This window comes from Ixodes scapularis, unplaced genomic scaffold (genome assembly GCF_016920785.2).
Source record: "Ixodes scapularis isolate PalLabHiFi unplaced genomic scaffold, ASM1692078v2 PGA_scaffold0__279_contigs__length_252992795, whole genome shotgun sequence".
Lineage (NCBI taxonomy): Eukaryota > Metazoa > Arthropoda > Arachnida > Ixodida > Ixodidae > Ixodes > Ixodes scapularis.
This window is the reverse complement of record NW_024609835.1, coordinates 99,011,385-99,037,502: the sequence shown is the minus strand read 5'-3', so window position 1 is coordinate 99,037,502 and position 26,118 is coordinate 99,011,385. Positions and strand designations below refer to the sequence as shown.

At 47.5% G+C, this 26,118-nt stretch overlaps 1 protein-coding gene across 1 annotated transcript in view; it reads left to right on the top strand.

Annotated features, from left to right (window-relative positions):
• Positions 1-26,118, top strand: part of LOC8032555 — a 70,311-nt gene that overhangs the window by 41,832 nt on the left and 2,361 nt on the right. The window contains exons 3-4 of the mRNA XM_042289216.1: positions 9,556-9,718; positions 25,042-25,195. Of these exons, the coding sequence (XP_042145150.1) occupies positions 9,556-9,718; positions 25,042-25,195 (317 nt within the window). The remainder of the gene's footprint in view (positions 1-9,555; positions 9,719-25,041; positions 25,196-26,118) is intronic.

The following is a 26,118-nucleotide window of genomic DNA, read 5'->3' as shown; positions in this document are numbered from 1 at the left end:
GTATGTCGATATAATTCTCGTCCGCCGGGTCCCAAACGGTACGGGCCATGTGACTGAAGAGCACTTGACAGTTTGTGATGGTCCTAATGGACGCTAAATTACCCAAGCATCAAGAAGAATGCTGGGAATGTAGATACACGCGCAGCATGCGCTCGCCTTCCCCGTATAAAAAAATTCGAAGTAAATAACCAAACTAGGTCGTTGACGAACGCGTGTGCGAGGTGCCATTTGTTTTAGGTTTTGCATTACAACAGTTACTTCTCCAGACGCCAGCACGTGCAGCGCGTGTAACTAACTACACTCGCAGCATGCTCCTTGGTGCTTTGGTAATTTAGCAAAAGGTCTATTCGAAGAGGGCAACGCGTGACAATCGATTGCTCGCTTACCCCTCGCATCTTCTGACTAAAACTACCCGACACTGTAAACACTGAAGCGGTGGAAGATAGGACGGTATTCGAACACCAAATCCAAAGCTCCCCGACCGTGCTCACATTTCTGTCAAGCAAAAGACCGGAGCAGTGGTGCGTACATGACCTAAGCTCGACTCCTCGGCGTTCGCGGCCTCGTGCCTGAGGTGGGTGGATTAGAAAGCCACACTTAAACTGCTTGTACATCCTACAAGAGACACGGTCTGCACACATGGGGATAGAATTATGTACGGACACGCCTAAGCATGGTCGAAGGCTTCGTACGTGTGTATGTTTAAAAATGGGTGGAGATTGTTGTTTTCTTTTTTGTACGACCAACGAGACAGACATGAAACAAGCACGTCTCCGACGGTGTCTGCACACTGCCCTGTGTACGATGTATTTGCATCGTTTGCACAGAACTAGGTGGGCCCACTGACTGGACCTTGCAAATCCTGAGCGCCCCGTGCTCACCCGTCATAAAGCGGACGCTGCACTGGACTGCTGTCGGTGCTTCGGTTGCACAGTACATCCGACTGGAAGCAAAACGCTTAGATTTAACGAGCGCCGCGTTTTATACACATATTATGGCGTCTGGAGGAGAAACAAAATCCTCGAATAATTTCGACGGTTCTGGCCAACCGCTATCACCCAGGCGTCAAACCGCAATTTGTTTATAACCAGACTCGTACGTAATAAGGAACGAAATTAATTGTAACCCGTTGCATTTATTGGAAATTTTGTGATGGAATATTTACATATTTTACCGAGTAATTTTAAAGTATTTTCCTTACTTATTTGGGTGAGAGATGTGTAAATCCGTTACGTTTTCATTTTCATTCACGAAGGAAAAAAAACGAAAATTAAAAAAAAAAGTCGTTAAAAAAACATTTATTTTTTGTGAGGAGAGTTTTATTGGATTTACATTGTCACCTGCACTTACAAAACGAAGGACTTGGCAGCCTTCAGATGCTCAAAGCCTTTCTTTACGTCGCCTAACACCTCTGCGTGTATGTGTGTGTGTGTGTGTGGGGGGGGGGGGGGGGGGGGGGGGGAGAGGGAGACTTTGTTGTTTGCAACCTGAAGCTTGCTCGACCACAAAGAACAGGGAAGCACACTGATATAAAGTGCCAGACTCTCGGTGCAAACAATATTAGGCAAACTGTTAATATAAAAACATTTACTTCTCAAAAATAAAAATAAAAACTGTCGAAGTGCACGCGATTTGCGCGCCTGTTCTTTTTGTCCCTTGACTATTTATTTGCTTTGAAAGACGCGGAGAGGAGGACACCAAACGATTGCGCGTCTTCGACAAGCTCGAGAAAATAGACCTTTTGCAGAATTACCCAAGCATCAAAAGGAATGCCGGGATCGTAGGTACACTCGCTGCCGGTGCTGGCGCCCTCAGCTATAACTGTTCGAAAGCAAAAATCTAAAAAAACTGGCACTTGGCACGCGCGTTCCAGGTACGCTTTATGGGGAGTTTTCTGTGAGAAAACTCCCCATAAAGAGTTTTGTTTTATGTGGAGTTTTCTAAGAGGAGATTTGTCATGAATGAGCGTCGTGAACGAGCGTTATAGCAAGCGTCATAGCGAGCGTCATAAACAAGTGGCACGCTGTGGAAATATAAAGTTTATGTGTAAACTTCGAGCCCCTCGGTGGGGTTCGAACCTGAGGCAACAGTTAAACAACTCTATCTGGCAACACGAGAAAAACGTATTTCCGGCGACCCTGTCACACTGCGGCAACAGTCGGGCAACATGTTGCTGTCACCCGGCAACCGTGTTGGCCGATTTGTTGTCCGACCACACTTGTTTGTTGTTTACCTTCGTTCATGTGCGGCGCAGAATCATTGGAAATATGTCTTTACAAAATGCTAGTGCGTTCGAAGGGCCGGCAATAACCACGGTACGACATCAACCAGCGACTATGATTAGAAAACTTGACACGGGGAGTATTTTCGACCCTTTATTTTATCAAAATGTTCTTCATTCACTGACAAAGAAGATAGCCCTACCCGAGGAAAGTGATATCGCTGATATATCTTCGAGATTTACGCCACCGTATGAAGTTTTTTTGTTTTTTTTTTTTTTTTTTGTCCGGTTTTTTTTTTGTGCAATCCCTACTTTTACCGTAAAATTGAGTTAGTACCGGCAGTACCACAAAGCGTCGTAGCGTGATGTTGAGCTGAACTGCCAGTGCTTAAAAACTGCGACACTGACACGATCGGCCTTCACAACAATCGGTGGAATAAATAGTTTTCAACGCTGTCGATTTGCCTGCCGCCCGCTATGTGATCGCTTCCCCAAAACGTCCTGGGGATATTTTTAGTTAATTCAAGTGTCTGGTAGCGGCTATTTCCAAGTTCAAAGGATCAAAAATTATGATCAGAGCGGTCGTTTCATTGCTTTGATTTTTTAAATATTTTCCTTTCTTGGGTTATTTATTATTATACTTTATCAGCGGGTGAGTAGGAATGTAATTTTATTTCACTAGCAGTAATGCGAGCTGGTCTCTCGGCAGTTCTAATTTCGACACTAGTCTGGACGTTCACGACCATAGCTGTGACCGTTTCGACCATCGCTTTCTCTAATTACTCACTAAAAACATTCATAAAATTATTTTTGCTGCATACATGCCAGCCTTAATTATTGTTAAATCGCGTTTTCCAAGCCTTTATTTGAGTAAGCTGGCTCTCAAAAAAGACGTTGATAGGGAACTAGCTCTGCCATCGAAGCTGTCTGCGTTCTGTTTGCCGGCCAGAAATTCGCTCAGCCAGCGATCAGGGCAACACACGCTGCCCAACACAAGTGGCTGCTGTTTTTGTTGGCGAAAGCTGTCATACCGAGGCAACATTTTCGTTGTCGTCCATGTTATGCTGATGTTGCCGGGATGTAACAGGGTTGTCGGACAACACGGGGAGCGAGAAAAAAGTTGCCCCACTGTTGAACAACATGTTGTGTTTTAGTTGCCGTCGTGTTGCCTCAGTGTGACAGATCCTTTAGCAATGTGCGCGACCGCAACAGCGTCGCTGTGGTCGGCTTTCCGCAAATTCAAAAGTGCCGGTGACAGCAGCAGATTTTGTGTGAAAATAATAAATAAATTCAGTAAAAATAAAAAAATAACGAATAAAAAGGTAATTATAAATAGATAAATATAATAAATAAGTAATAAATACAATGGATCAATCAATAAGAAATACAAATGTGAGATAAAGTAAAAAAAATATAATAAAAACATTGAAAAATATTGCACCAGCGACAAACGGAGTGTGGTATGTGCAGGACACATTATGTGCTCCCTGGTATCTGACAGCATGATCAAGCCTGTCTAATTTATGCGCTCGTAAAGATTAATTGCTTGATAATTACTTCGACTTGGATTAACGAATTTCCAGTCAAAATGCTCGCGTTGATTTCTGTCCCCTTCTGTTGAGCGCTGTCTTCGTGTACGGGGCAGTGCGGCACGTAGAGTCTGAGCGTGTTCACTATGCATGGTGGCATCCACGGTACACTCTAAGAAAAGCCCGTGCGTCTTTTTTCCCGCACAACACTCGGAGGGCCAATCAGCACAGCTACGGAGGCAGCTCAGCCAATGACGATGTCGAAACCTATGTTTAGATCAAAAAACGCAATCCGGGTTAATGTATAACGTCACGCTTTCATTGCTTAAAGGGGTACTCCGGCGATTTTTTGAGCTACCTCAACTAACTATATTTTCTGACTCCCCGGCCTTTAGCCTTTCCGGTATGCTATTTAGTATCGCGAAATTCATACTAGTTATTGTGAAATCGGCAAATGAAAATGATGCAAAAACCAATATTTAAATATACCCGCCCTTTTCAGTGCTCTGACGTCAGTGGCGGGCAGGCTTGCCAATCGCGCAAGCAGTCTAAAAAATAGAATATGCCAATCATTTGTACCGTGCTGGAGCGCGGGGACTGGAGCGAGCTTCCAAAGAATTCATTTGACACCATGAAACTGCTTCGAATTCTACAGTCCAAAAAGTGAACCCCGGCCTTCCACTGACGTCAATGTTTCGTTGTTGCCAGTAGAGACTTTCAGTTTGAAAAACACGGTGAGGACCAAAACTGAAAATTCAATAACTTCGTGAAAAAAAAAAAAATATTTGACCTAATATTTGGGATACTGTTTTAGCAATGTTATTTGGAGAGTTTAGCCAAATTTCGAGCAAATCGGAGACCATGAAGAAATCGCCGGAGTACCCCTTTAATGTCCCAACTCAGACTGCGTTTCTTGGTCTAAACATATGTTTCGACATCGTCATTCGCTGAGCTGCCTCCGTAAGTTGCGCTGATTGGCCCTCCGAGTGTTGCGCGGGAAAGAAGACGCACGGGCTTTTTTTAGAGTGTAGTTTGAGGCATGTATATACCCAAATGGCGAGGTTATATCATGCTTCGCTCGGTGCCTTCACCTCGAAATTCTTAAAATACACAATTTCCATCGATCGGAGAGAGTAAATCAGAGCTAACTCACACAACCCACGTCAATACATTTTTCACCGGAGCACACGCAATGCTCATCGCCTGAACAAAGTGCGGCGGAGCGAATATCTCAGGAAGGTAAATGAATCGGTCAAGCAATCGATAATTCGTTTCACACCGGATACGAATGCGAAATCAATCTTAATAAGCGGGCGTACATACCTGACAAAGCTACATTTCTACTTGGCTCCTCGCGTAACATTCGGGGAGGTAGCGAAGACGAACGAATCGCGAGGGCCAGGTAAAACATTTGAACGCCATCTGCGTTGCCTTTTTGAATCTTCGCACAATCACAGACTTAGAGCCCGCAATTGTATTTGTCTCGTTTTCGTCCCGACGCGCACTGCGCATCTACTAGATCAATTAAAGCCGCACTTGGACCCAGCCAAGGGCGTGGCTTCTCGTCATTGCGCATCTCGCTTGGCGATTCGATCATCTTATCGGCACGCGCAATACGATTGGTGGTAGAGCGATAATAGATGCTGGGCAGTCGCCACGGCCTGCGTTCCTTAAAGCGACATATTCAGCCTTCAGCTGGAACACCGAGGCCAGACTGCCGCCCCATCCGGTCATGCGGACGCTATCCGAGGCCTTCCTCGGATCCTGTCACGCTCAAAAGCTGTCCGCAGTTCGAAGCTCGTACGAAGCGCTTCCAAGATGCTCGACGCGGGTTCGTAGAGATAATTCTGTCAACGTATGTGCGCAGCAAACACCGTGTCTTGTTTGAGGGTGAGAAATGCGGTAACACGGAAACACGCCAAGCTCTTCCCTGTTTTGTTAGTCATTCGTTTGCAAACTAGCCCTCGCCAGCAGAAAGTTTATTTTCCTCCCACGTGAAGCTTGCAGCAAATATCAGGCTAATCCCGAGCATGGATGAAATGGAAGACGCTTTAGTAATATCTGAATGCTCCGAGGAACTGGAAAACAGGAAGAGAAAGGAGCGCGCGGGGAGATCGGAACACGACCTATAGCATTCGGACGCGTTCGACAAATGCAGTGGAGACAAAGGTATCTTTAGGTCTACCCACTAATCCTTCCAACCAGAGCTCGGCGTTCTGACTTCCCCTCTCGTCTTCTCCTCTCCCTCACTTTCTCAGGTGCCAGCGTTTTCATTCGGTGATACAAATTTCAGTTCTCGGCGAAGAGACATCACAAAAAAACGGGGAATCGCCCAACAAATTGTAGCAATAACAGTGTTACTAATAACAATAGTAAATATAATTCTTATAGCCTAATAGTGATGCGAATATTAATATTGTCACGACGCTTATTGCGGTCCTCTGTTGGCACTCGAGGCAAAGACGGGGCTGACAAAGTGACCGTTCGGGCGCTTGCTCTGCATGACCACGGCGGCTCTGATCATAGCCTCCTCTATGCTCACAAAGCCTGGCAGACCGCCACGAGACGCGGCCGCCGACAGTGAAAAGGTAGAGCGGCAGACAAGAGTCATGTAACGGGCGCCCCGCTGCGGCGAGACACCGAAACACACTTGTCCCAAGCGATGGAATGTACGCTCGTGCTTCTCGCGTTCTTCGGGCTACCGCTCCTTTTCTCGCCGGGTTTGAAAACCATGTTTCGGAACCCCGCCGATGCAAAAGCTGTGCGCTGAATACCAGGTTCCCCGAGAAATGCTCTGTTCTACCAGATCCTCGCGCTCCAAATCTGCGACCGGGCACTCTATGGCTCCGTCATCGAACTACCATGGCTTTGTGCTTTGACGAACAAGTATCCCGCGCTATCGCTGGCTGGAACCAGCCTCCTGCGCTCGTTCCGCGTGCTGTGCCGGCCGGCTCGCTTAGCCCGGCGCCTCTAACATATGCCCCCCCCCCCCCCCCCCCCCCCCCCCACTTTACTGGGGAAAGGCCATCCTGGCCGTTTTCATGGCGGCTGCAGGGCTTCATTTGTGTGACGTGGACGACGTCGGTATTGCAAGTTCGTCCGTCAGTTGGTGGATTAAGGAGCTGGACGAGGTAGTTGACGGCTGACGTCTGTTGGACGACGCGGTGGGGCCCCACGTAGCGTGGTAGAAACGTTTTGGCATAAACCAGCCTTGCGCGAGGGAAAACGACGAGGACCTCATCTCCAGGGGAGTAGCTAACGTTGCGATAAACTTCGTCGTAGCGTATTTTTGATTGCTGCTGTTGCTCTGATGCGGGAGAGCGGCCTAGCCGGTGGCATTCTTGGTTTGTGGCCAACAGCGCCCGCCGAAAATTCGTCCAAATTATAGAGCCGTTCCAACCTCGGAAAGATGGAATCCAGGGTACAAGATTCTTCGCGTCCATAGAAAAGCTGGAAAGAAGAAAATCTTGTAATGCTCCGACGATACTAAAAGTAAAAATGCTTTCACGTTCCTTGGTCAACACACGTGTGAGCATTGAAAGAGAAGTAGGTGCGTACGTTAGCGAGCTCCAGGTTTCCGCAATCCTAGGTATGAAGCCTGAAGCAATTGAAACAAATGAAGAGGCATGCACGTCTCGTTTGCTTTTCTTGTCTCGGTTTTTAATTAAGAAAGGCAGGACGTGACGAGCCTCGTGCATCTCATTATAACCGGGCAGCCAATCAGATTGCGGCAGTAGCCGTTACGAACCTCCAAGAACCAATCAGGAAGCATCCACATAAAAGGCCACGCCCTGGGTTTCTCAAGCTGTCGGCGACTGTAAGAGCTACATCTGCGGACACACCCGAGCTTAGGATGATTTCGTGTTTTTTTTGTGTTTGTTTATTAATAAGTGTATCATAATGACCCAGTATGGCGAACGGGAGTTTAGATAAGTAAATACGACTAACCTCTCAGGCAAGTACATACGGCACGCGTATAGCCTATACGCCTCGTTAAAACACGATCGTGGTCTCGTACATCGACGCAAGGTCTACTGCGCAGTTGTCGAGAAATCGCTCTAACTAGCGAGAAGAAAAAAAAAAAACAGCACACAATGCAATAAAACGTCAAAAGCTGAAAAAAAAAATAAAGAAGCAAACAAACGGGAGTGCAACAACTGGCATACAGGTTCGGCACAAAACGGTCATTTCCTCCGATAGAAAACAAGAACCAAAAGAACTAGACAGTTTGGGAGAGGGAGGGGGGCAGACTTTGCACAAAGAGTCGACGGACCGTGACGCAAGCGGTACGGCCGCATTTCGTGGAGCTCGGCCATGCCGGGCTCGAGCCTCGAGTACGGTTTCCAGCCTCCATCTTGCTTTGCCGCCGCGCCGCGGGATCCGCCCCCACAGCTGCCCACGCTGCTCCGAACAGAGTACGACCCTTTCCCACGCAGCTCCACAACCGCGCAGCTCGTAGAAACATCGGGACGGTGAACGGGACGTCGCGTCGAAAATAAAACCAACAGAAGAACAGTCGCAGTATATCGTTCCGTTGGATCTGTGTATACACTGCGCTAAAACGCGTGGATGCGATATTGTTCCATCCTATCTGACTTTTGTGTTTTTACTCGATAATTCGTGAACCGCACCTGTACTATAGGTTTCAGGGGTCAGAGGTTCTCCCTCATCCAGCCTGATCATGAGCTTACAGGTTCTTTCTTTTTTATTCGCCAAGTGTCCGAATAAAATTGTGTTGTGTAGGTTTACACAGCCGGAAGTTAGTCAGTACCCATGGGCGTCTGGTGGCTCAGCTGTAGATGAGAAATTTAACCAGTGTAGTAAAACCGCTAGCCTGGGGGCCTTGAAAGTGCACCACGCAATATTAATACACGAACGCCAGCAGGTACGACGCTCATGCATCCAGATCTAAACGGGCATAGGTGGGTATTGAACCCAGGATCCCTGGGTCCTGTAGCGCGAGCTCTCGCTCCACGTGCTCCGAACGGCCCGCGCCAGCCCACTGGGCCACCGATCCCCTGCCAAGTGCCCGATTTGATCATGATTGTGTGCATCTATTATGTGTCATTAAATACATTTAGGTTTTAAGCACCCCTTTTTCTAGGTTAATGTCGCGTGGTCATTGGAAGGAACGAATGAATGACTGGCGCTTACGATAATTGTTCAGTTTCTTGCATTGGAACCGTTCTAAATGCGTATCGTGTTCAGGTGCAATACAACATACGTAACAAAACGGTGATGGCTCCTCACGAGCCTTCAACGAAATGGAGAATTTGGTCGTGCCGTATAATGCGAATTCAGTTTTGGCGCGCGAATTTCCCAAAGGACCACACAGCGCGCCCCGTGACGCAGCGTTGCGGCGTCCCGGGGCGTCGTCAGTGCACATCATCATCGTTTGGTGCTCTGCTTCATGCAGCACCACGCAAAACTTCGTCTATTTTTTTTTTTTTTTCGTGAGTCCCTTGACGAAGTTGGTAAGGGACTATGAAAGAACGTTTTCTGGCTAATCTAGGGAGCCTTCATATATGAAGGCACCCTAGGCTAATCTACCGGGCTGTGGAATACGTTCTGATCATGCGCGGTAGTTCGCTTCGGCGAAATATCGGACGCCACACATGCGTCCAGAGCCCAGTGACTCGGCAGTTATTTTTTGCCTGGGTGATAAGCGCTGGAAAGGTGCCTGCTTCCCGCGCACATCGTGCGTTTCTTTGCCCGCCAAATGCACCCACGTGCCTTTGTTTCCCTTCGAACTCAACGTATGACCGGCGCGCGTATGTACTACATATTTGCTTCCTCTCATTGCAGCCCGAAGCTCGAGTACCCTGAGCCGCGAAGAACAGAAGCGGAATGCCTGCGACCGTGAACGCAGCCGCATGCGTGACATGAATCGGGCCTTCGACCTGCTCCGGGAAAAGCTGCCTTTCTGCAAGCCGCCGGGCAAAAAGTTCTCCAAGATCGAGTCGCTCAGGTGAGCACCAGAAGCGAGCAGGGGGAAAAACACGTGGTTCATACAGAGATCATGAATGTCTCCAAGCTACGAAGAACTCCAGGGGTTTATCGATGACTGTCAATCGGGGGAAGGGTTTTCGTACTTTTCGAGGGAAATTCGGGAGGGGGGGCATTACTCAGCCTAGTGCAACGTATATATCGCTGGGGAAGACCAACCTCGATGCTTTCGATGCTTTCCGCATCATCATAAGTGCGAAGCGAAGCCAAAGGGCAATCCTCGCGTTACGACTCATACGATCTCGTGCAGTTTAAGAGCTCTTCAGGAGAAACATGCTTGTGTTTGTAACTTCAACTTCGCTCGTATTTATGCCAATTTTTTTTAAAGTTCTCCTGGCACATCGAGTCGAGTTTAGCAAGCTTCATTGCCCGAGCTTATTATCCCCCTCTTTAATCACTACGGAGAGGTGCCAAAGGCAGTGCACGCGTTGCACTTTGTTGACGACTGAGCTATACTCTGTTTCATACTTAGCGTGCAACGCTGTCAAAGCTACTGGCGCGAGAGCTTGGCTTCATCTATGGTTTTGTTTGCGCGAGAACGCGTGCAAATGATCAACGAGATCAAGCTCCACGCTCGCGCCAGTAGCTTTGACAGCGTTGCACGCTAAGTATGAAACAGAGTATAGGGGTCTCAAACACGCGGTCCGCAGACATCCCGAGGCTACGAGCCCCGTTCACACGTCCGAGTACTGCAAATGGCTTGTAAAAGCCTCGTGTAGTCAAGTCCTCCATTTCCTCTAAGTGTTGTTTCGTTTTCAGTTTTATTGACATATATTTCTCACGTTAATCTTCTGTATGACGATATCACTACTAGGCTACAAGCACTGCTCTCTTGCTCAAGGACACACCTCGGATGTATAAATGTTTACGTAGAAGGAGTAATTAATGGTCAAAGCTTATAGGGTTGAGCCTATCCTTCGCTGCTGCATGTCGTAAGTTAAAATGATGGATACGCGACGAGAAAATAACACTCAAACGCCAGTCTTAATTCTTATAATGGTCCTAAAATATTATTAAGATAACATTGTCAAATAAAGAATTTTTTTTAATGACGTTGAGTTTGATTTAATTTTTGAGTCAGATGAACGACAGGGAAGCGACAGTATGCCCTCTTGTTCAATTGAAAAATGCCAGCACGTTCTCGGAGCTGCGTCATTTTAGTTTTTGTTCCCCATCAGGTATTTATCCAAAGTAGTCACATAAACTGCTCAAAGCTAAAGATGTCACTGGCAAAAAGGCAAGTTTACGATCAGCACAAAGTACGAAGTCGATGATGTCTGGGGCGAAGCTACCCCGCAACGTAAACCTCCAATTTTTTTTTTTTTTTTTTTTTTGCTTTTTTTTCGGCTTTTGCCCCGCTTTTTTGTCCAAGTTGGCCCTTCATCTTTCGAGAGTCAGAAAGTCTGCCCTCAAAACTCCAGTAAGGTTGAGACCCCTGGTATAAGGTGTCACAAATCAAGAAGTTCGCTGTAAAAGCATCCGGGAAGCTTGGCGCCTGCATGTAATGAGCTCAAATTATCATCAAAGGTGTAGTTTAGTGATGCATTTTACCTTGTGAAATTTCACGTCCGCAACAGCAAACGCCGACCCAGCCGGCAGAGTTCACCGAGGGTTGTGCTTATGGTGCCTGCTCCCGATAGACGTAGCATCGGTACGACGGCTTTGCGTGCTTTCGACCGAGAGGCGTCGTCTGCTTGCTACGCCTATCGGGAGATTGTGCCATAAGCACGAAATTCGGTTAACTCTGTCGTCTGCGTCGGTGTCTGCCATTTAAAGTGCCAAATGTAGGCCTAAATCCTTACAAAAAAGAAGCCACGCCCGCATTTCTTTTAACAAGCGTTAAAAGGAGTGAATTCGGACCGAACTGAAATAGAGCGAATCGGCACGTGCATTTTGCCACTGAGCATTCGGCTAGCGGTTTTATATTTGTTTCAACTGTAAAATACACACATTATTTTTCTTGCCATAGTAATTTTGCGTTCATAAAGCAACAGCGTGAAGCACAAATTGCGTCGAAAGACGGTAGGAAAATAGAAGCACGCGAGACACCGCATCTCTTGCGTAACTTATGCTTACTTTAATTCCTGCTCCCCGAAAGTTGTCTACTTTTCTCGTGTATTCAAAATGTCGTGTTTAGAATTTGAACGTTTACTTTTTTTTTTTTTTTTTATCTAACAATTGTAGAGAAATTTTTGTGCGGTTAATTTCACTAAAAGACGTCCTGAACGTTTCATACTTTCGGTGTATACACCTTTCCAAAAAAACACTCGACCCCAGGGGTCCCAAACCGTTTGTGAGCCCAGTCACTGAGTTTGAGGCTAGACTCTCACCGGCGTCCCTCCTAACCCTAACCGAGTGGACTGTGATTTCAATAGGCGCAGCCTGCGTAGGTACAGTTTCAAACGCCGCTGGCGGCTAAATTCTCGTCTTTTCCAGCTATATTTTGTGTTTCATGGTACATGTGTGTTCCCGAGGACATTGAGAAAGCATTGTGCCACATTAAAAAAAAAAAAAAAGCAAAAAAAAAATCTAAACTATTTTTGTTGGGTACACGCGCGACAGAACGAATGCGACTGGAATGAATAGTTCTAGTTATTTGTTTTTTTTCTTGCGATAAGTTTTGACGGCACCGCGGGATTCGCCGCATGTGAAACGACAAAGGGCTTTGCTGTCAAAAATAAATTGCAACAGAAGAGGGCCGAAAGGCATGCATTTTTCACGCTCACAAATAACGTGTTTACCAATGGACAGGACACGGGCATAGAATTGAGGAAGTGTTAACATTCGTACGTACCACACGATGCAGCGTTATCCGAAACGAATTTATTTGAGAAAGATCTCAAATAACACAGTCACAGTGGACGACAGTCACATCTTGACGATCGGACGGAATCCGGGATGACTTCGTTTTAAGGCACGTCTTGGGGAGAGCTTCCTTTTTTCACAACCGCACCAAGGCAAAGAAACAAACGTGACTGACCCGTTTCTCACCCCAACCCGGACAACTGTTTTTGGAGATGGCTGAGGATTTTACGCGGATTATCTCTGGGAGGGGGAGAACAATGTTCGCAAAATCGCGTCGAGGGTCGTTCGACGTCCTTCACGTCTTTCGTTTCCCGTGAATGTCGAGCAGAAAAGCTGAATGGCAGGCACTTACCAGCCTTATTTCTCACAATGGAAGATAACACAGAAAGGGTACGCAGCACGCATAAAAAAAGATTAAGTGGAAACTTTCAAAAGGGGCGAGAAAACGTCGAATGCAAAACCGCAAAAACGTAGGTAGAGAACCGCGCCGAGCGGGTCTTCACAGTCCCAGAGAGTGGCAGAAAATTTCTAGCTGATAGAGGGCGCGAGAGTCGCACCAACCGCATCAGCATCAGCAACATGGAGGCGGCCTAGGAGCGGTTTTTGTAAAGGTGTATATTTGAGCAGATTTCTTTCCTTTACCAAGAGAAAACGGGGCCCACAGTATCCCCCAGGTTTCCGCCAGAAGGGTATCTAATATACCTTGAAACCGACTGAAATTATATGTTCTTTGTCTGGGCCGCTATCCTTTTGCTACAGTTGTCAACTTCAATCCGATGGCGTATGTAATCGTAGCTCAAACTGACATTAGGTTGAGCTAGTTTGACTCTGTCCTCTTCATAATCTGCCAATTTGTTTAAAACGTTTTTCAGGTGGAGTGAACTTTAGAACAAAAATGCACGCTGCTTTCATACTGTTCTAGGTACTCGGTGCCAAAACAATTTGAGAAACAATTAACACGAGTACACTATGTACACGAGTGCACACGTACACAGCGCCAACGCCCCATCCGCAATATTTTGCGTTTTACTCATGCAGTTTAGTGCATGACCGAATCTCTTACACCATAAACGGTTGAGCATTTACAGATATGGTTAATGTAATCTAGCGCCCATGTGGCACACGTATACATCGGAGCACGAAATAATTTCCTGACCTCGTGCTTTATGGCTCAAACATTCCTCTACACTAAAAAGGGCAGAGAAGGAAATGCCCTCTCTCATTTAATTCCACCACGTCGTCTCCTCCGTAAACTGGGGAGTACCAAACATCCAGTTGCAGTGCCAACACGGTTGAAAATCGCCTCATTTCGGAAATATTAGGCGTAAATGCGCGGATTTTGATGTGCAAGTCAATGTAAAATGTTACACCCAATAAAGAGACCAGCCGGGCACAATTCTGCTGTCACCCGCCGCGCAAATAAAAAAAGAAAAGTGAATACAACCCTGCAGGGCCGGCCCGCCGGCCCCACACATCAATCACCCTGAGCAAACTCCGGCATGCAATCACTCCCCCCACACACGCACACATTTTTTTTATACGCCCCTATATTCTAGGTACGACATCACCTTGTTAGTGAACATGTGAGTAGTGGCCCAACACGAGCGTTCCAGATTTAGACCTTTCGTAACTATCTGTGGAAAGTCTAGACTAAAAAAAAAAAAACAAGAAAAAAAAGGAAAACGTGCTTACCGAGTATATTATATATAGCAACAGCTGAGCAATTTTATTTTTCTTAACAAACGAATGTACACACATTTTATTGCCTATTAGCCTGGATATGAGGACTTTATATGGCTTACATTATCGTAGATGTTTGTAGTTGTCTATTGGTTACCGAAATAAGCTTCGTGATGTTTACCCGTACGTGGCACAACGACTATAATGACTGTCTCACCAGTTGGTTTCGTTCCGTCGGCACTGGAGTTCCTGATACTCCGGGAGCCAGAGTTGAGCGCCTGTTTTTCACGTACCGCCGCGCCGCTATTCGTCGAGATCGATCACGTGATGAGCAAAGAATCCTGCGCCGCGCAGGAAAGTAGACGTCGCGCGCGTCCCGGCATATGTTCCCCTGCTTTTGCCTCCTTTCCTGTTTTCCATGCGCAACGGCGGGCGCGGCGCCGCTATTCGCCGAATTCAGTCACGTGACTGGCCGCAATCGACGGACATGGCTCCTACGCGCGCGAGGATTGGCTTTCTCTCATAACTTAGGATTTCAAGACGGCTGAACGCGCAACTTTGGCTCCCGTAGGAAGCTTATACAGGAATGCTATACTCTGTTTCATCTTATGATGTACCGCAGAAAAGGCTACAAGCGCGAGCTCCTTGCTTTAGTGCATATCTCGGCGGCACAAGCTCTCGTGCGTTCGTTGTGGCTCCCAACGCTATGAGCTCGCGCTTCTAGCCTTGTCTGCGGTACTACATAAGGTGAAACAGAGTATAGTCGGCGCTGCCGGCATGAATCATGGGAACTGTAGTCTTTTCGCACACGCAACAACCCCGCTGTAGCTCTGCGCGAGCCGAGCACGAGACGGCACGAGCCATCTCGTGCACTGACGCCTGTCTCCTGTGAACTGCAGTTACGCCGACGTCACGCATGCGATTAGTGAGATCGGTTTTTTTACTGCAATGCACCGCCGAAAACTTTACGATGCGGGTGCGCTGGCAGTGGTTTTGGGAAAGATTGTTTTTTGTAATTCATATATATATTCTAAAAAAGCAACTCAATTTGACGGCGTTTTGTTGGCTAACAAAATGCCAATACTTATGACTGGGAACGCGCAAGGAAGACCCCTCTGGGTTTTAATGCCTCTGATCCCGGAGTAAGAAAACATGTACGTTTGCATGGCGTTTCACAAAAACCAAGCGATGATTTCCGTACGATCAGGATTATATTTCCTGTGGACGTACTGACGCAGCAATTGAGGATAGTACTGCCGGTGAACGCCATTGCTATTGAAGTAACCGAACAAAGGTGCGCTAGCTGATTGTTTATTGATACCAGACAACAAAGCACAATAGACTGCTCCTGGAGTCATAAACGTTCTAGAGTGACGCGAACCCCTTCACAGCGGCAGCAGCGAGTGAGCGTAAGTCCCGTTCACGTACTTGCAACCGAGTACGAGACAAGAGCGGTTTTTAAGCATCTTGCGACGGCGTAGGACCAGATGCGCTGCTGCGGAACAAGTCCTAAGCCGTCGCATAAAGCTTAAAAACCGGTCTCTTCTCAGCTGGTCCCACTCGGCTGCAAGTGTGTGAACGAGTCCTTAGATGTTCCCACAGCCCACGGGTAACTGTTTCCAAATGAAATGGAGACTGGCCCGTTTGTCGTCTGCTATCGGGATCGGACGCACTCCCTCTCCCTCTTTTACCCCGCCAAATTCGTTGAAATGCCCGGACGTAACAAAACGGCATACCGAAGGCTCTGGGTTCTGGCTCCTGAGCCAACGAATGACGACACCGCGGGCGCAAGTGGGGAACGGATTCGACCAGGCACACGCCGATTGATGCACTTTGGTCATTTCCTTCACCGCCTCTCTGCTCCAGCAGAAGAGAGGAAGCAGAGCAATCTCCTATTGCGTGCTTGAAAGGGAAGCAGGGAAGGCAAGCTACTATCACCGTTTTTTTTTCTTTTTTTTTTTTTAATGTCGCGCGTAGAACGACTTTGCAAGTGACCAAGAGCCTGTGTAACGCACTTTCAACCCAGTGAAACACCTAATTCAGTGCGGCTCCTCTAGGAACGAGCCCTGCTGAGAGTGAGGATTCCTCGTGCTCCGAATAAACATCCGAACCGACTACCGATGCCCTCAACGTTCACGATTGCGAGCCTGTCGCGTTTGACGGATGATCGGGAGCTGCCCGCCTTTCGGGCAGACAAAAGACGCACGTGATCGCGGGAAAGGTCACCAAGGTTTTTGACCGGGATTTTTTTTATGTACGATGATCCGTCGACGGAATAAAAACCAGGGATTTTGTTGAGTTTGTCCCGTCACGCCACGTTGAAACACACTGGAAGGAAGGAGGTTGAACGTTGGCACGACGAAGGAAACAGTAGACGAAAAGAGAAAATATAGTGCCGTCCGCCTGCGACACACCTCGTTAAAATCCTTTCCCTTAGAGGCTTGCTCGACCATAACCTCTTACTATGCATAAAACGTAGCCTTTTGTATGACTATACGTGCAAGCTGCTTATAGTCATATATTTCGTAGTCCCAGTCAACACATTCAGGCCCCTGAACTAGCTGTCTCCTAGAAATGATAAGAAATGTTTCATATTCTTTCCAACCGGAATAAATCAAGCATTTAATAAAGAAAAAAAAAATGTATAGAATGAAGTCGCACTTCCAAACGTTGTTGCAGTTTTAAATGCGAAATGCTTTAAAGCTCCAACAATGTTTCGAAGTGCGACTTCATTACTTTATACTCTTCGGCATCCTACGCTATATATATATATATATTCCGCCGGTTTTTTGTTGAGTATGTTTCCTGAGCAAATGAACGGCAACTGGTAGTACGTATGTAACTTTCTCCTAGTTTGTTTATCAGGTTCGGTGCACATTAGATGGGGTGAGAAGCGTAACGATATAGTTGATTAACTTACTTTTATTTTCTTTATTAAAGTGTTATTTAGTTTATATTGCTCTCGCAGTTTCAGAGTCATTTTTCGATGCTAATTTAATATGAGCAACTTAGAAAAAGACAACGGGTTTTTATCAATTTATCGACCAGTTTTCGCGTTGTTGCCAGACTGTCAATAAAAAACGTGTAGAAGGATGACGTAGTCGATTTGTGCACCTCGTCTTTATCTCAGAAGCGTGCCCTCTAAAATAATCAGAGACTGAGCAGCATCCTCTACCTTACTCGGACCATTTTCCGAATTCCGCGGTTTGAGAGTTTTTCGACCATGAAGTTGCGTGGGCGTGGCACGATACGAACGCATACCATTCATTCGAACAACGGAGCTAGACCAATACCACCTAGATAGGTATTGGCTAGACCCGGTTGGCTCCACTGGATCGCTAGGTTGGACATTTGAGAAAAGGTACATGGAAGTGACGTAACGCAAAGGAGCAGCGTATCCTAGCAACACTCACGTGGCGGCTCTGCCCACTTTGACGCCGCTACGTCATCGCAAACTTGACACCCGTCACCCGTTTCAGCGACGTCCGGAGTCAACCACCGACGAGCGGAAGTAGCTACGCATTCCCTGAGGCGTCCCTACGCGCGGGATACGGGGTAGGATTTACTAGGACGCGGGGAGCAGTTCCTGCGTTTAGCGAAGGAACGGCAACCGATCCTGTGCGTCGCTGGCCGTCGCATCTGTTCTAGTACAGGTAAAAGTATTGAAAAACAATCAAAATCTTTTGGGCGTTGTTAAAACAAACCGCTTTTTTGTACCCTTTTGCAATAAATTTAAGAATTAATTGGAGAGAAAGTTGTTCCAATATTATGCGGGATGTGCGCTACGCGCCTTCTTCAAACCAAAATGTCGAACCACGAGGAGCCTGGTGTGCCGGGGGCAGCGGAGGGGTCGGCGGAACCAACGGGGAGCGCGCGAGTGACGGCTGCTTTAGTCAGAAACAATTTTTTTATCTTTCGAGAACTTGCTATTGCTGTGCTCAAATAAGAATGTTTGGCGCAACATCTGTGATAATTCTTTCAAAGTGGTCCAGTGTTTATATGGTGGTATGCTAGTCAGAGAATATATATATATTTTTTTCCTTTCGAAATTTAACTATTGTGCTCAAATAAGACCAGAGTGTTCAACAAGATATATGTGATATATACTTAAGATTGCCCAATTGCTTACATGGTTCCAGTCGATGCTCAGTTTTACTTCCAAGAATGAAATATTACATTCCATGTTATCACACTTTTATTCATGAAGTCACAGGTTTTTCTTTAAGAAATAAAGCAATTTTCAAAACAAACTACATGTGCACTGTCTTGAGATAACACAATCACCTAACTTTGATGAAGTACCATAAAAGAGATAATAAAATGGAGCAGAAGGCAAGACGCTTTGAAGCATTTGTAAAATGAAACAATGTCCATGACAACAATATCCCTGGTTCAATCAGCAACTAAGAAAGCAATCTCTGCAAAAGCAAGCATTTCTTTCTAGAGGTAGTCTAAGTTACTTCTGAGTTCTTTGCAGGGGCAATTCAGATGACCTGTTGGTCTGGCAACTAAACCTCCGAACCTTTTCTGTCACTGTCGACTGCGTCTCGTGCCTTCTGCTCATAAAAATAAAAAAAAGGCTGTATCGATTTCACCGCGATGCACTCGACACGTATCCGGAGGCAGCACGCTGGCTGTGCGACGAACTTCACAAGGTGTAGGAGCTGAAGAGAGTATGTAGCTTGTGGACGGCCATGACTGTGGAGCAGGAAGCGAAGTGTGCACTTTACGGCTTCCACGGGGAGGGCTTCACTGAGGACAACAATGTGACGGGGTCCTTGGTGGTCAGGACCTCAGTCGTGGCGAGAGGTTCCCTGTCGCTGGCGGCGTCCGTGCTGGGCACCACCGCAGCGAGGGCGCTGAGGGGCTTCCCGACGGAGTCCCTGGTGGTCGGGACTACCGTCGTGGCGGCGGACCCCTTGCGTGTGGCGCTCCGCACGGGCAAGTCTGCGGCGGGTTCCGAACCGGGCGACAAGGTGCTGCCTCAGAGCCTTCCCCCTGTCCGAGAGGCCGACCGGAAGGCCGACCGGAGGGCCGGCAGGAGCCAGCCTCTCGGGAGCCGACGCTGACCTCTCCGAGCTCGGCTCAGAACCGTCCGAGCTCGGCTCAGACTCCAACTCTGACTCTTCAGGGTCGGCGTCTGACTCCGGTTCTGGCTCGCTCGATGCAAGGCCGATGTAGTGGAGCACTGCACATGCCGAAATAATGGCGGTGGCTGTTGAAGGGTGGTAATACAGAGCCCGGTGCCTTTGCAGACACCGGAATCTGTTTTTCAACAGCCCGATGCAGCGCTCCACAACAGACCTGATCGAAAAATGCGCCTTATTAAACCGGCCGCAAGCGGTGGAGGTCGCGTGGTTCCCGGGGACAGGGGTGATGAGCCAAGGCTCCAAGGGGTAGCCGCTGTCACCTGCACATGTAGAGGATGGAACATATTACATTCTTTACTTTTTAAAATAAAAGGCAAGAAAACAGCTGTGTGCAACTATGTCTATTATAATGTAACTTAAGTGTGTTAATATTTCTGCACTACAGTATCAGTTTACATTATGATTAATTAGCACCAGCTTGCCTGCAAACTCCCTGTTATTTCATGTAACTATGTGTTTTCCTGGTGGGTTGTATGGGATGTGTGCACGATTCCTTAGGGGTGCTGTGTTGTATGCAAGTGCATTATTAGGCCCTCGCATCCGACAGATAAAAGCTCTGTTGCTTTTGGGAGTGTGGCCGTGACCTTAGGCACGGGCAGAGCAGAACACGCTGGCCTTGTCTTTGGCAAGCAAGGGGATAAGGCGCCAGTTCGACGAACCTCTTTCCTAATCCTCGGTGGAGTTGGAGATGGGGAAAAGAGAGGGGGTGGTTAGATTGGAAAGGAGTCAGGTCCTGTTGGGACACGGAAGGTCTAATAGGAGGAGCTATATAGGCAGACCGAAGAAGAAGGGTCAGGGAAAAGAATCCAGTGTGTGGGACAGAGACGACCCGAGGAAAGGTTTGGCGAGCCCCAAGTGGCCAAAGAGGAATTGATCCCATTCCGTACAAACTGACGACCGTCAAAGCGACCAGGCGAGCCCCAGGGATCGGCGAAAGAGCTCCAACTTCATGCAAAAACCAACCAGCAAGAGGGTACAGGCAAGCAGTAACAGTGAGTGGGCCGAACCGGACAGCGACTCGCACTGCGGTCGCATGCCTTGCGCAGTCTTGCACTGTCGTGAAATTGGTGTAGAGTGGCTTTCGTAGCCTGCAGAGTGTGAGAGTTATGTGGACATAAACAGAGATTAATGGCCAAACTTTGGGTGTTGTCTCACTTCAAGGAGTTCCAGCAACTGTGTCTGTGTGCCTCACAACAAGCACAGTACGTGTGGTACTGTGGCTTTCAAGCAGTGGGAGCCACCGTGTGCGTAAGGAATGAATTAATATGCTCACCAAGCAGGAACCGACCGTCGCGTGGCACCTGCCCTTGCTCGAGTTGGTTTCGGAGCCAAGAAAATTGCCACACGAAGGAGTCGTGCACCGACCCGGGATACCGTGGGTCGATGCACATTATCCGGCAGTCGGCGTCACACACCTGAAAGTGAGAGAGATATTGACATGTAATTACCTGAATCCACAAGTAGTAGATTGTACTTATGGTTCACAAAGCAGTCGCAATTTCAGAAGCTTTTAAGTTATTTTGTCTGACACATGCATGTCAACACACCTTCCTGGATGCAAGGTACAACTAACTACCTTGAAACAAAAATAATGTGTTTTTTTTTTTACGGAAGCTTGCACATTTTAACAGAGAAATATTATTTTTGGGAGAAGAGTCTTACCGCTCACATGCTACGTAGAGCACACGCTCGCGCAGTCGTGAGACCCCACAGCCCGCAGTCATAAAACGGCATACTTAAACGGTATCGGCAAAACGTTTTTTTTAATTTTTTTTCTACAGATTTGGGGCGCGTTTTGACAACGTAACATGAGTGTACTTACCACCATCGCGTTGAGGGCGTAGAAGTACTTGCGGCACCAGTACGCCGCCTTCGTGACGGTGGGGTCGTTCTTGGACGGGCCGACGATGGAGACCATGGTCCCGTCCACGCAACCGATGACGCCGGGTATCCTGCCGAGCAGCCTGAAGCCCTTCTCCGCGTCGAACCTCTCGCTCGGCGTCTCGGGGAAGTGGATCCAGCCACGCTGGACCCCGAGACGACGCACGATAGCGACGGACACGGCGCGGACCGCAACGCTGACTGTCTTTTGGTCCCGCGCTACGTGTTCGTCGCTCGCCACCATGCCTTGGAAGCTCCCCGTGCCGTAGAAGTGCAGTGCACACAACACGTGAAGCTCCACAGTCATGACCGTCCTTGAGGTACGCACTCTCCTCACCTCCGGTTCCTCGCGAAGTTCGTCGCACAACCACCGCACCACGATCTTGGGCAGGCGGTATTGCTTCCAAAAGATCTCCTCCGCGAGCTCGAATGCATCGCGGTGTTCCCGATACAGCCTTTCTGGCGAAAAAAAAAAGCTCTATTAAAGAAAAAGACGAATTGACGAGACGGCGACGCCTCGCCGCCGAACACATGCTGCCAATGACACCTAGTTCCGAGCAAGTACCTTTTGAAACGTACTCGGTACAAAACGAAACGTCATTTTGTTGTCACGTCCGGTAGCCGACTCCGCCCAGTTTTGCCGACTCCGCCCACATTTTTCTAGGGAAATTACGTCACTTTTGTTTCCAACCAATCAGACGTGATGACGTCACTTCCGTGTACTAAAAAAAGGTACATGTACAATGTCGAACCTAGCTATCCTGATCTACATTCTACGGTGAGCTAGATTGAACTTCCGAAACACTGCTTCTGTGCCCATTGTGGCCCATATTTCGTCCCCACGTTCGTACAGATAAGCTTCTTCCCTTCCCAAACCTCCCTTTGTTTCCACGAGTTTCATAGTCTCCGGGTCTCCTTCATTGGGAACTCCTTCAGGGGGAACCAGTTCCTCCGAAATGGTTGGATTGGGCCTGAGCCCGACGCAGTGACTGGACACCAGGTTCAGTCGAATATACTGAAGCAGCATTCGTGTCCAATCTCTGCTCGACCTCACTGGGATGACGTCGAAATGCATGGGCTTTTTAGAGAGCCCAAGATACGTTGACGTCTCGTCACCGAGATAGCGATAAGGTGCCAGAAACCAGTATGTCATTTTTCTACGTGTAATGTTAAGCAACATTGTGGTCGCCATATCTTGGTGACCATCGATGTCTCCACCCTGTCTTGCGGTGGCCCGGTGCCGGAGTAACGCCGACTCCCTCGCCGGGGAGAGCAGGCAGGGGGTGATGTTTTTAGTTCTTTTGCCCGATCCCCCAAAGGTCATCTTGGTGATATCCCCCAAAGGTCATCTTGGTGATATCCCACACCGCCTGGTGATAATTACGAAATTGCAGAGGGTAAGCAAATTGGCAAAAAAAAAGAAATCATGGTTTTGGTTGTTAATTTCGAGGCTAGGTGGCGCAAGCTATTTCCCGTTATAAAAGGTACAGCCGTTAGCATCCATCCATCCATGGGCACGAAGCAGGTGATTGGATCAGTTGTCGCCGAACGCTGTTGCAGCACTCGTGTCCAATTCAATATCAGAGTGTGCCCGAGCAAATTAAACCGACCTCACTAAGCGTTAGGCGCATATGTGACGCAGCCATAACTTTAGTTCCCAGAAGGCAGACCAGGGGTTTCCCCAGGAATTGAAATTAGGGGGGGGGGGGGGGGGGGGTTACATTTTCATGAGGGGGGAGGGGGGGTGGGGGGCATTGAGAATAGAAAAGTCGGCCTTCAGAAAAAATGAAAGACGCTTACAACACCCTGTTACGCCGAATTAGAGCGCAGCACTTGAGGAGGAGGAGGGAAAGTTGAATTCAGTCACGTGACGAGCAAAGCATCCAGGCAGTGCAGGAATGCCGGCGTTACGGCCAGCCGCCGAGGCTGAATGCGCAACTCTGCTACCGTAGGTAGCTAGATACAGGAACTCTAGTACTCGCTAGAGTTCCTGTATAGGCTCCCTACGGGAGCCAGAGTTGCGCGTCTGTTTTCCAGGTGCCGCCGCGCCTCTATTCGCCGAGATCCGATCACGTGAGGAGCCGGATCAAGTGTCGTGCAGGAAAGTAGACGTGGCACGCGCCCCTGCGTACGTTCCCCTGCTTCGCGCCGCGCGCCTGGAACGCGCGGCGCCACGATTCGCCGAAATCAGTCACGTGACGAAGCGGGTTCAACATGCCGTGCAGGAAAGACGGCGCTACGGAGATGAACGCGCAACTCTGGCTCTAGCGAGTGCCCCTTCTCAGTGCCCCCAGGGTACAGTGCCCAGGGCAACGCAGAAAAATGGTCACCACCTTTTCGCAAAAAACAAAAAAAGAAAGAATTGTTCTAGCTACAAAAAAAAAAAGTACATTTGTGTAGTCGACAAATTTTGTTTGGTGCTTTGCTTCGCATCCGTGTTTGGCAGGCACGTCAGGCTTTGTTAGTTTACACAGATTGACGAGCTTACTGGGCGTGGAAAACACTACCTTTACATTTGATCGCGTTGCTATTTTCAAATTGTGCAACACACTGAATATACGGCATCGTAACTTTTTCTTTCTGTCTGGCCTGCTGGTTCCCCACTGTTCCCTTCGAGACAGTGCTTTCCTAAAAAGCATTCAGCAACCGCAACAAGAATGTGCTTGGGGTATACTTGCAGCTACAGCTAACCGCATTACCTGCTGCTCGAAACCAGCAGAGGTCAAATGCTCACAGGACGTTTTTAGTACATTGGTAAAACAGAGGTTAGTAATACTTATTTTGACCTAGTGGGCTGAATGAAAAGGAAGCATAGGCTTATTCGCACGTGGCTCGTACACCAACAGATGTGGTCGTCGAGAAATAAAAACCTGATGTCAAGACAACGGTTGGTGTTGTCTACAGGCATCTCATGCGTGACATTGATCGTGCCAGACAATGGTCAGGGTCTTCGCAGTCTCTGCCTCAAAAGCGTTGGCATCGGAAGCGATAAAAAATATGAAATGTTTCTACGAACCTAAACACTTTCTTTACTTTTGATTCTTGAATCTGGCTGCTAGGAGTGGTGTCAAGTTGTGCTAAAACTAAATCGCCAAGAACTAGCACGATGCATGAGCCAATGCACATGTCCTGTTTTTGCAAGTAAGGCTCGCCCTTGCCCTGATTTGTTGTCCGAAAATAAAACCTGAGTAATTTTAAAAAGCCACTGCTAGAAATCCCCGACTTATTTTCAAAGGCTACCACTCCGAACTTGTCAACATAGGAGTGAGTATAATAAATGTCAACATAGGAGTGAGTATATAATAAAGGTATTTTACAACAAGTGAGTAATAAAGGTATTTTACGTCGACCGAGAATGCCCCGAGATTGTTTCCTTTGCGCATGCTATGTGATGGTTGTTTTGTGTTGTGTATTGTGACAAGGGTTGACTGCAAATACCAGGACACGTTTCAAGAAAAATCAGTTGGAAATTGTGCTTCGTTTGTGTCCTGTCCTTCCTTCGTACTCGCCTTTGCTGCGCAGACACAAGTTGACCAACCAACTAGCCCAAACAGCCACACTTTATGCATTGTGTTTGGCAAAATAAAAAAAGCTGGAATTATAATTTTTAGTGGCACTTTGATTGTACCAACACTGGGGATCTTGAGCATGGTTCATCCATCCGCAATACTTGGGCAGTGCTCGTTCAACTCCACAAATCTTAACGATTCCACGTGCTGATTTGAAGTTTCAAAGAGTAGACGTCAAGCCGACATCACGCTCTTTCCAGGATGGCCATCAAGTACATCGCGCAGCTGGAGTCCATCCTGTCGTCGCAGGCGTCCCCTACGACGGGCGGCTCAAGCGGCCAGCACTACGACTCGTCCTTCTTCCCTCCTACCATGTGGGCGACGGCGCCAAACTACTACAGCTGGGTCAGACAGGTCCGGTACTATGCTCCTCCTTGGCAGATGCGAAAATCCCAAAAGGTCGCAGTGAATTAGGGGAATATCCTGTACGCTCCTCCCTGTTCCCACAGCATGTACCACGTGGCACTGAAGCGCATGAAAGGAAAGGTAGCGCAGTTACGATATACGCCTGACCTCACCCGTTCACCTGTGTCCAGGCTTGGGTAGTAATGTGTCACTATAACTTCGTTACTTATTTGAATAACTTCTAACTGTAACTTGTTACATTTTCAAAAGGTAACTTGTAACTGTAGTTATACTGCACTTTCTGAAGTAACGATGAAACCAATCACGTACAGCAAAGACCCAGTGATTTGCAATTTTCACGCTGTTCGATTGGTTTCATCAACTCGTAGCGTCGGCCGCGTCTGGACTTAAATCTTTACCCGTGCACTTTTTTTTTTTTTTTGTGACTGGACACTTGCATGTTGATAGCTTGAAGCACTGTGTTTCACTCAAACGTCCATCAATGCGTCTCAACACAACCAATCAATCGAGCGCACCAACTGAACTCCTGTTCAGCAAGGGCAGGGTTATGTTCGGCATCAAGTGCAAGAAACTTTCGGACGACGATTTCGAGAAATAACTGCTGCTTTGTTACATCATAAAGTAATACGCATACTTTAAATTAATTCGTGCAAAAATATTTTTTCTTAATATATATATATATTTTTTTTTGCTATGGAAAAGTAACTAAAGAGCAACGCCATAACTTTCTTGAAGTAACTAACTGTAACGACTTACATTTTCGACGAATGAAATTAGCAGTGTGGACTATTAATCATAACGAAGAGTGCCAAAAAAAAAAAAGTTTCAGCTCTCTCTACATTGTTGTAATTGTGAAGGAAATTACATTTCCTATAAGGGAAGAGTACACTAACAAAGCTTAGTTAATCCAT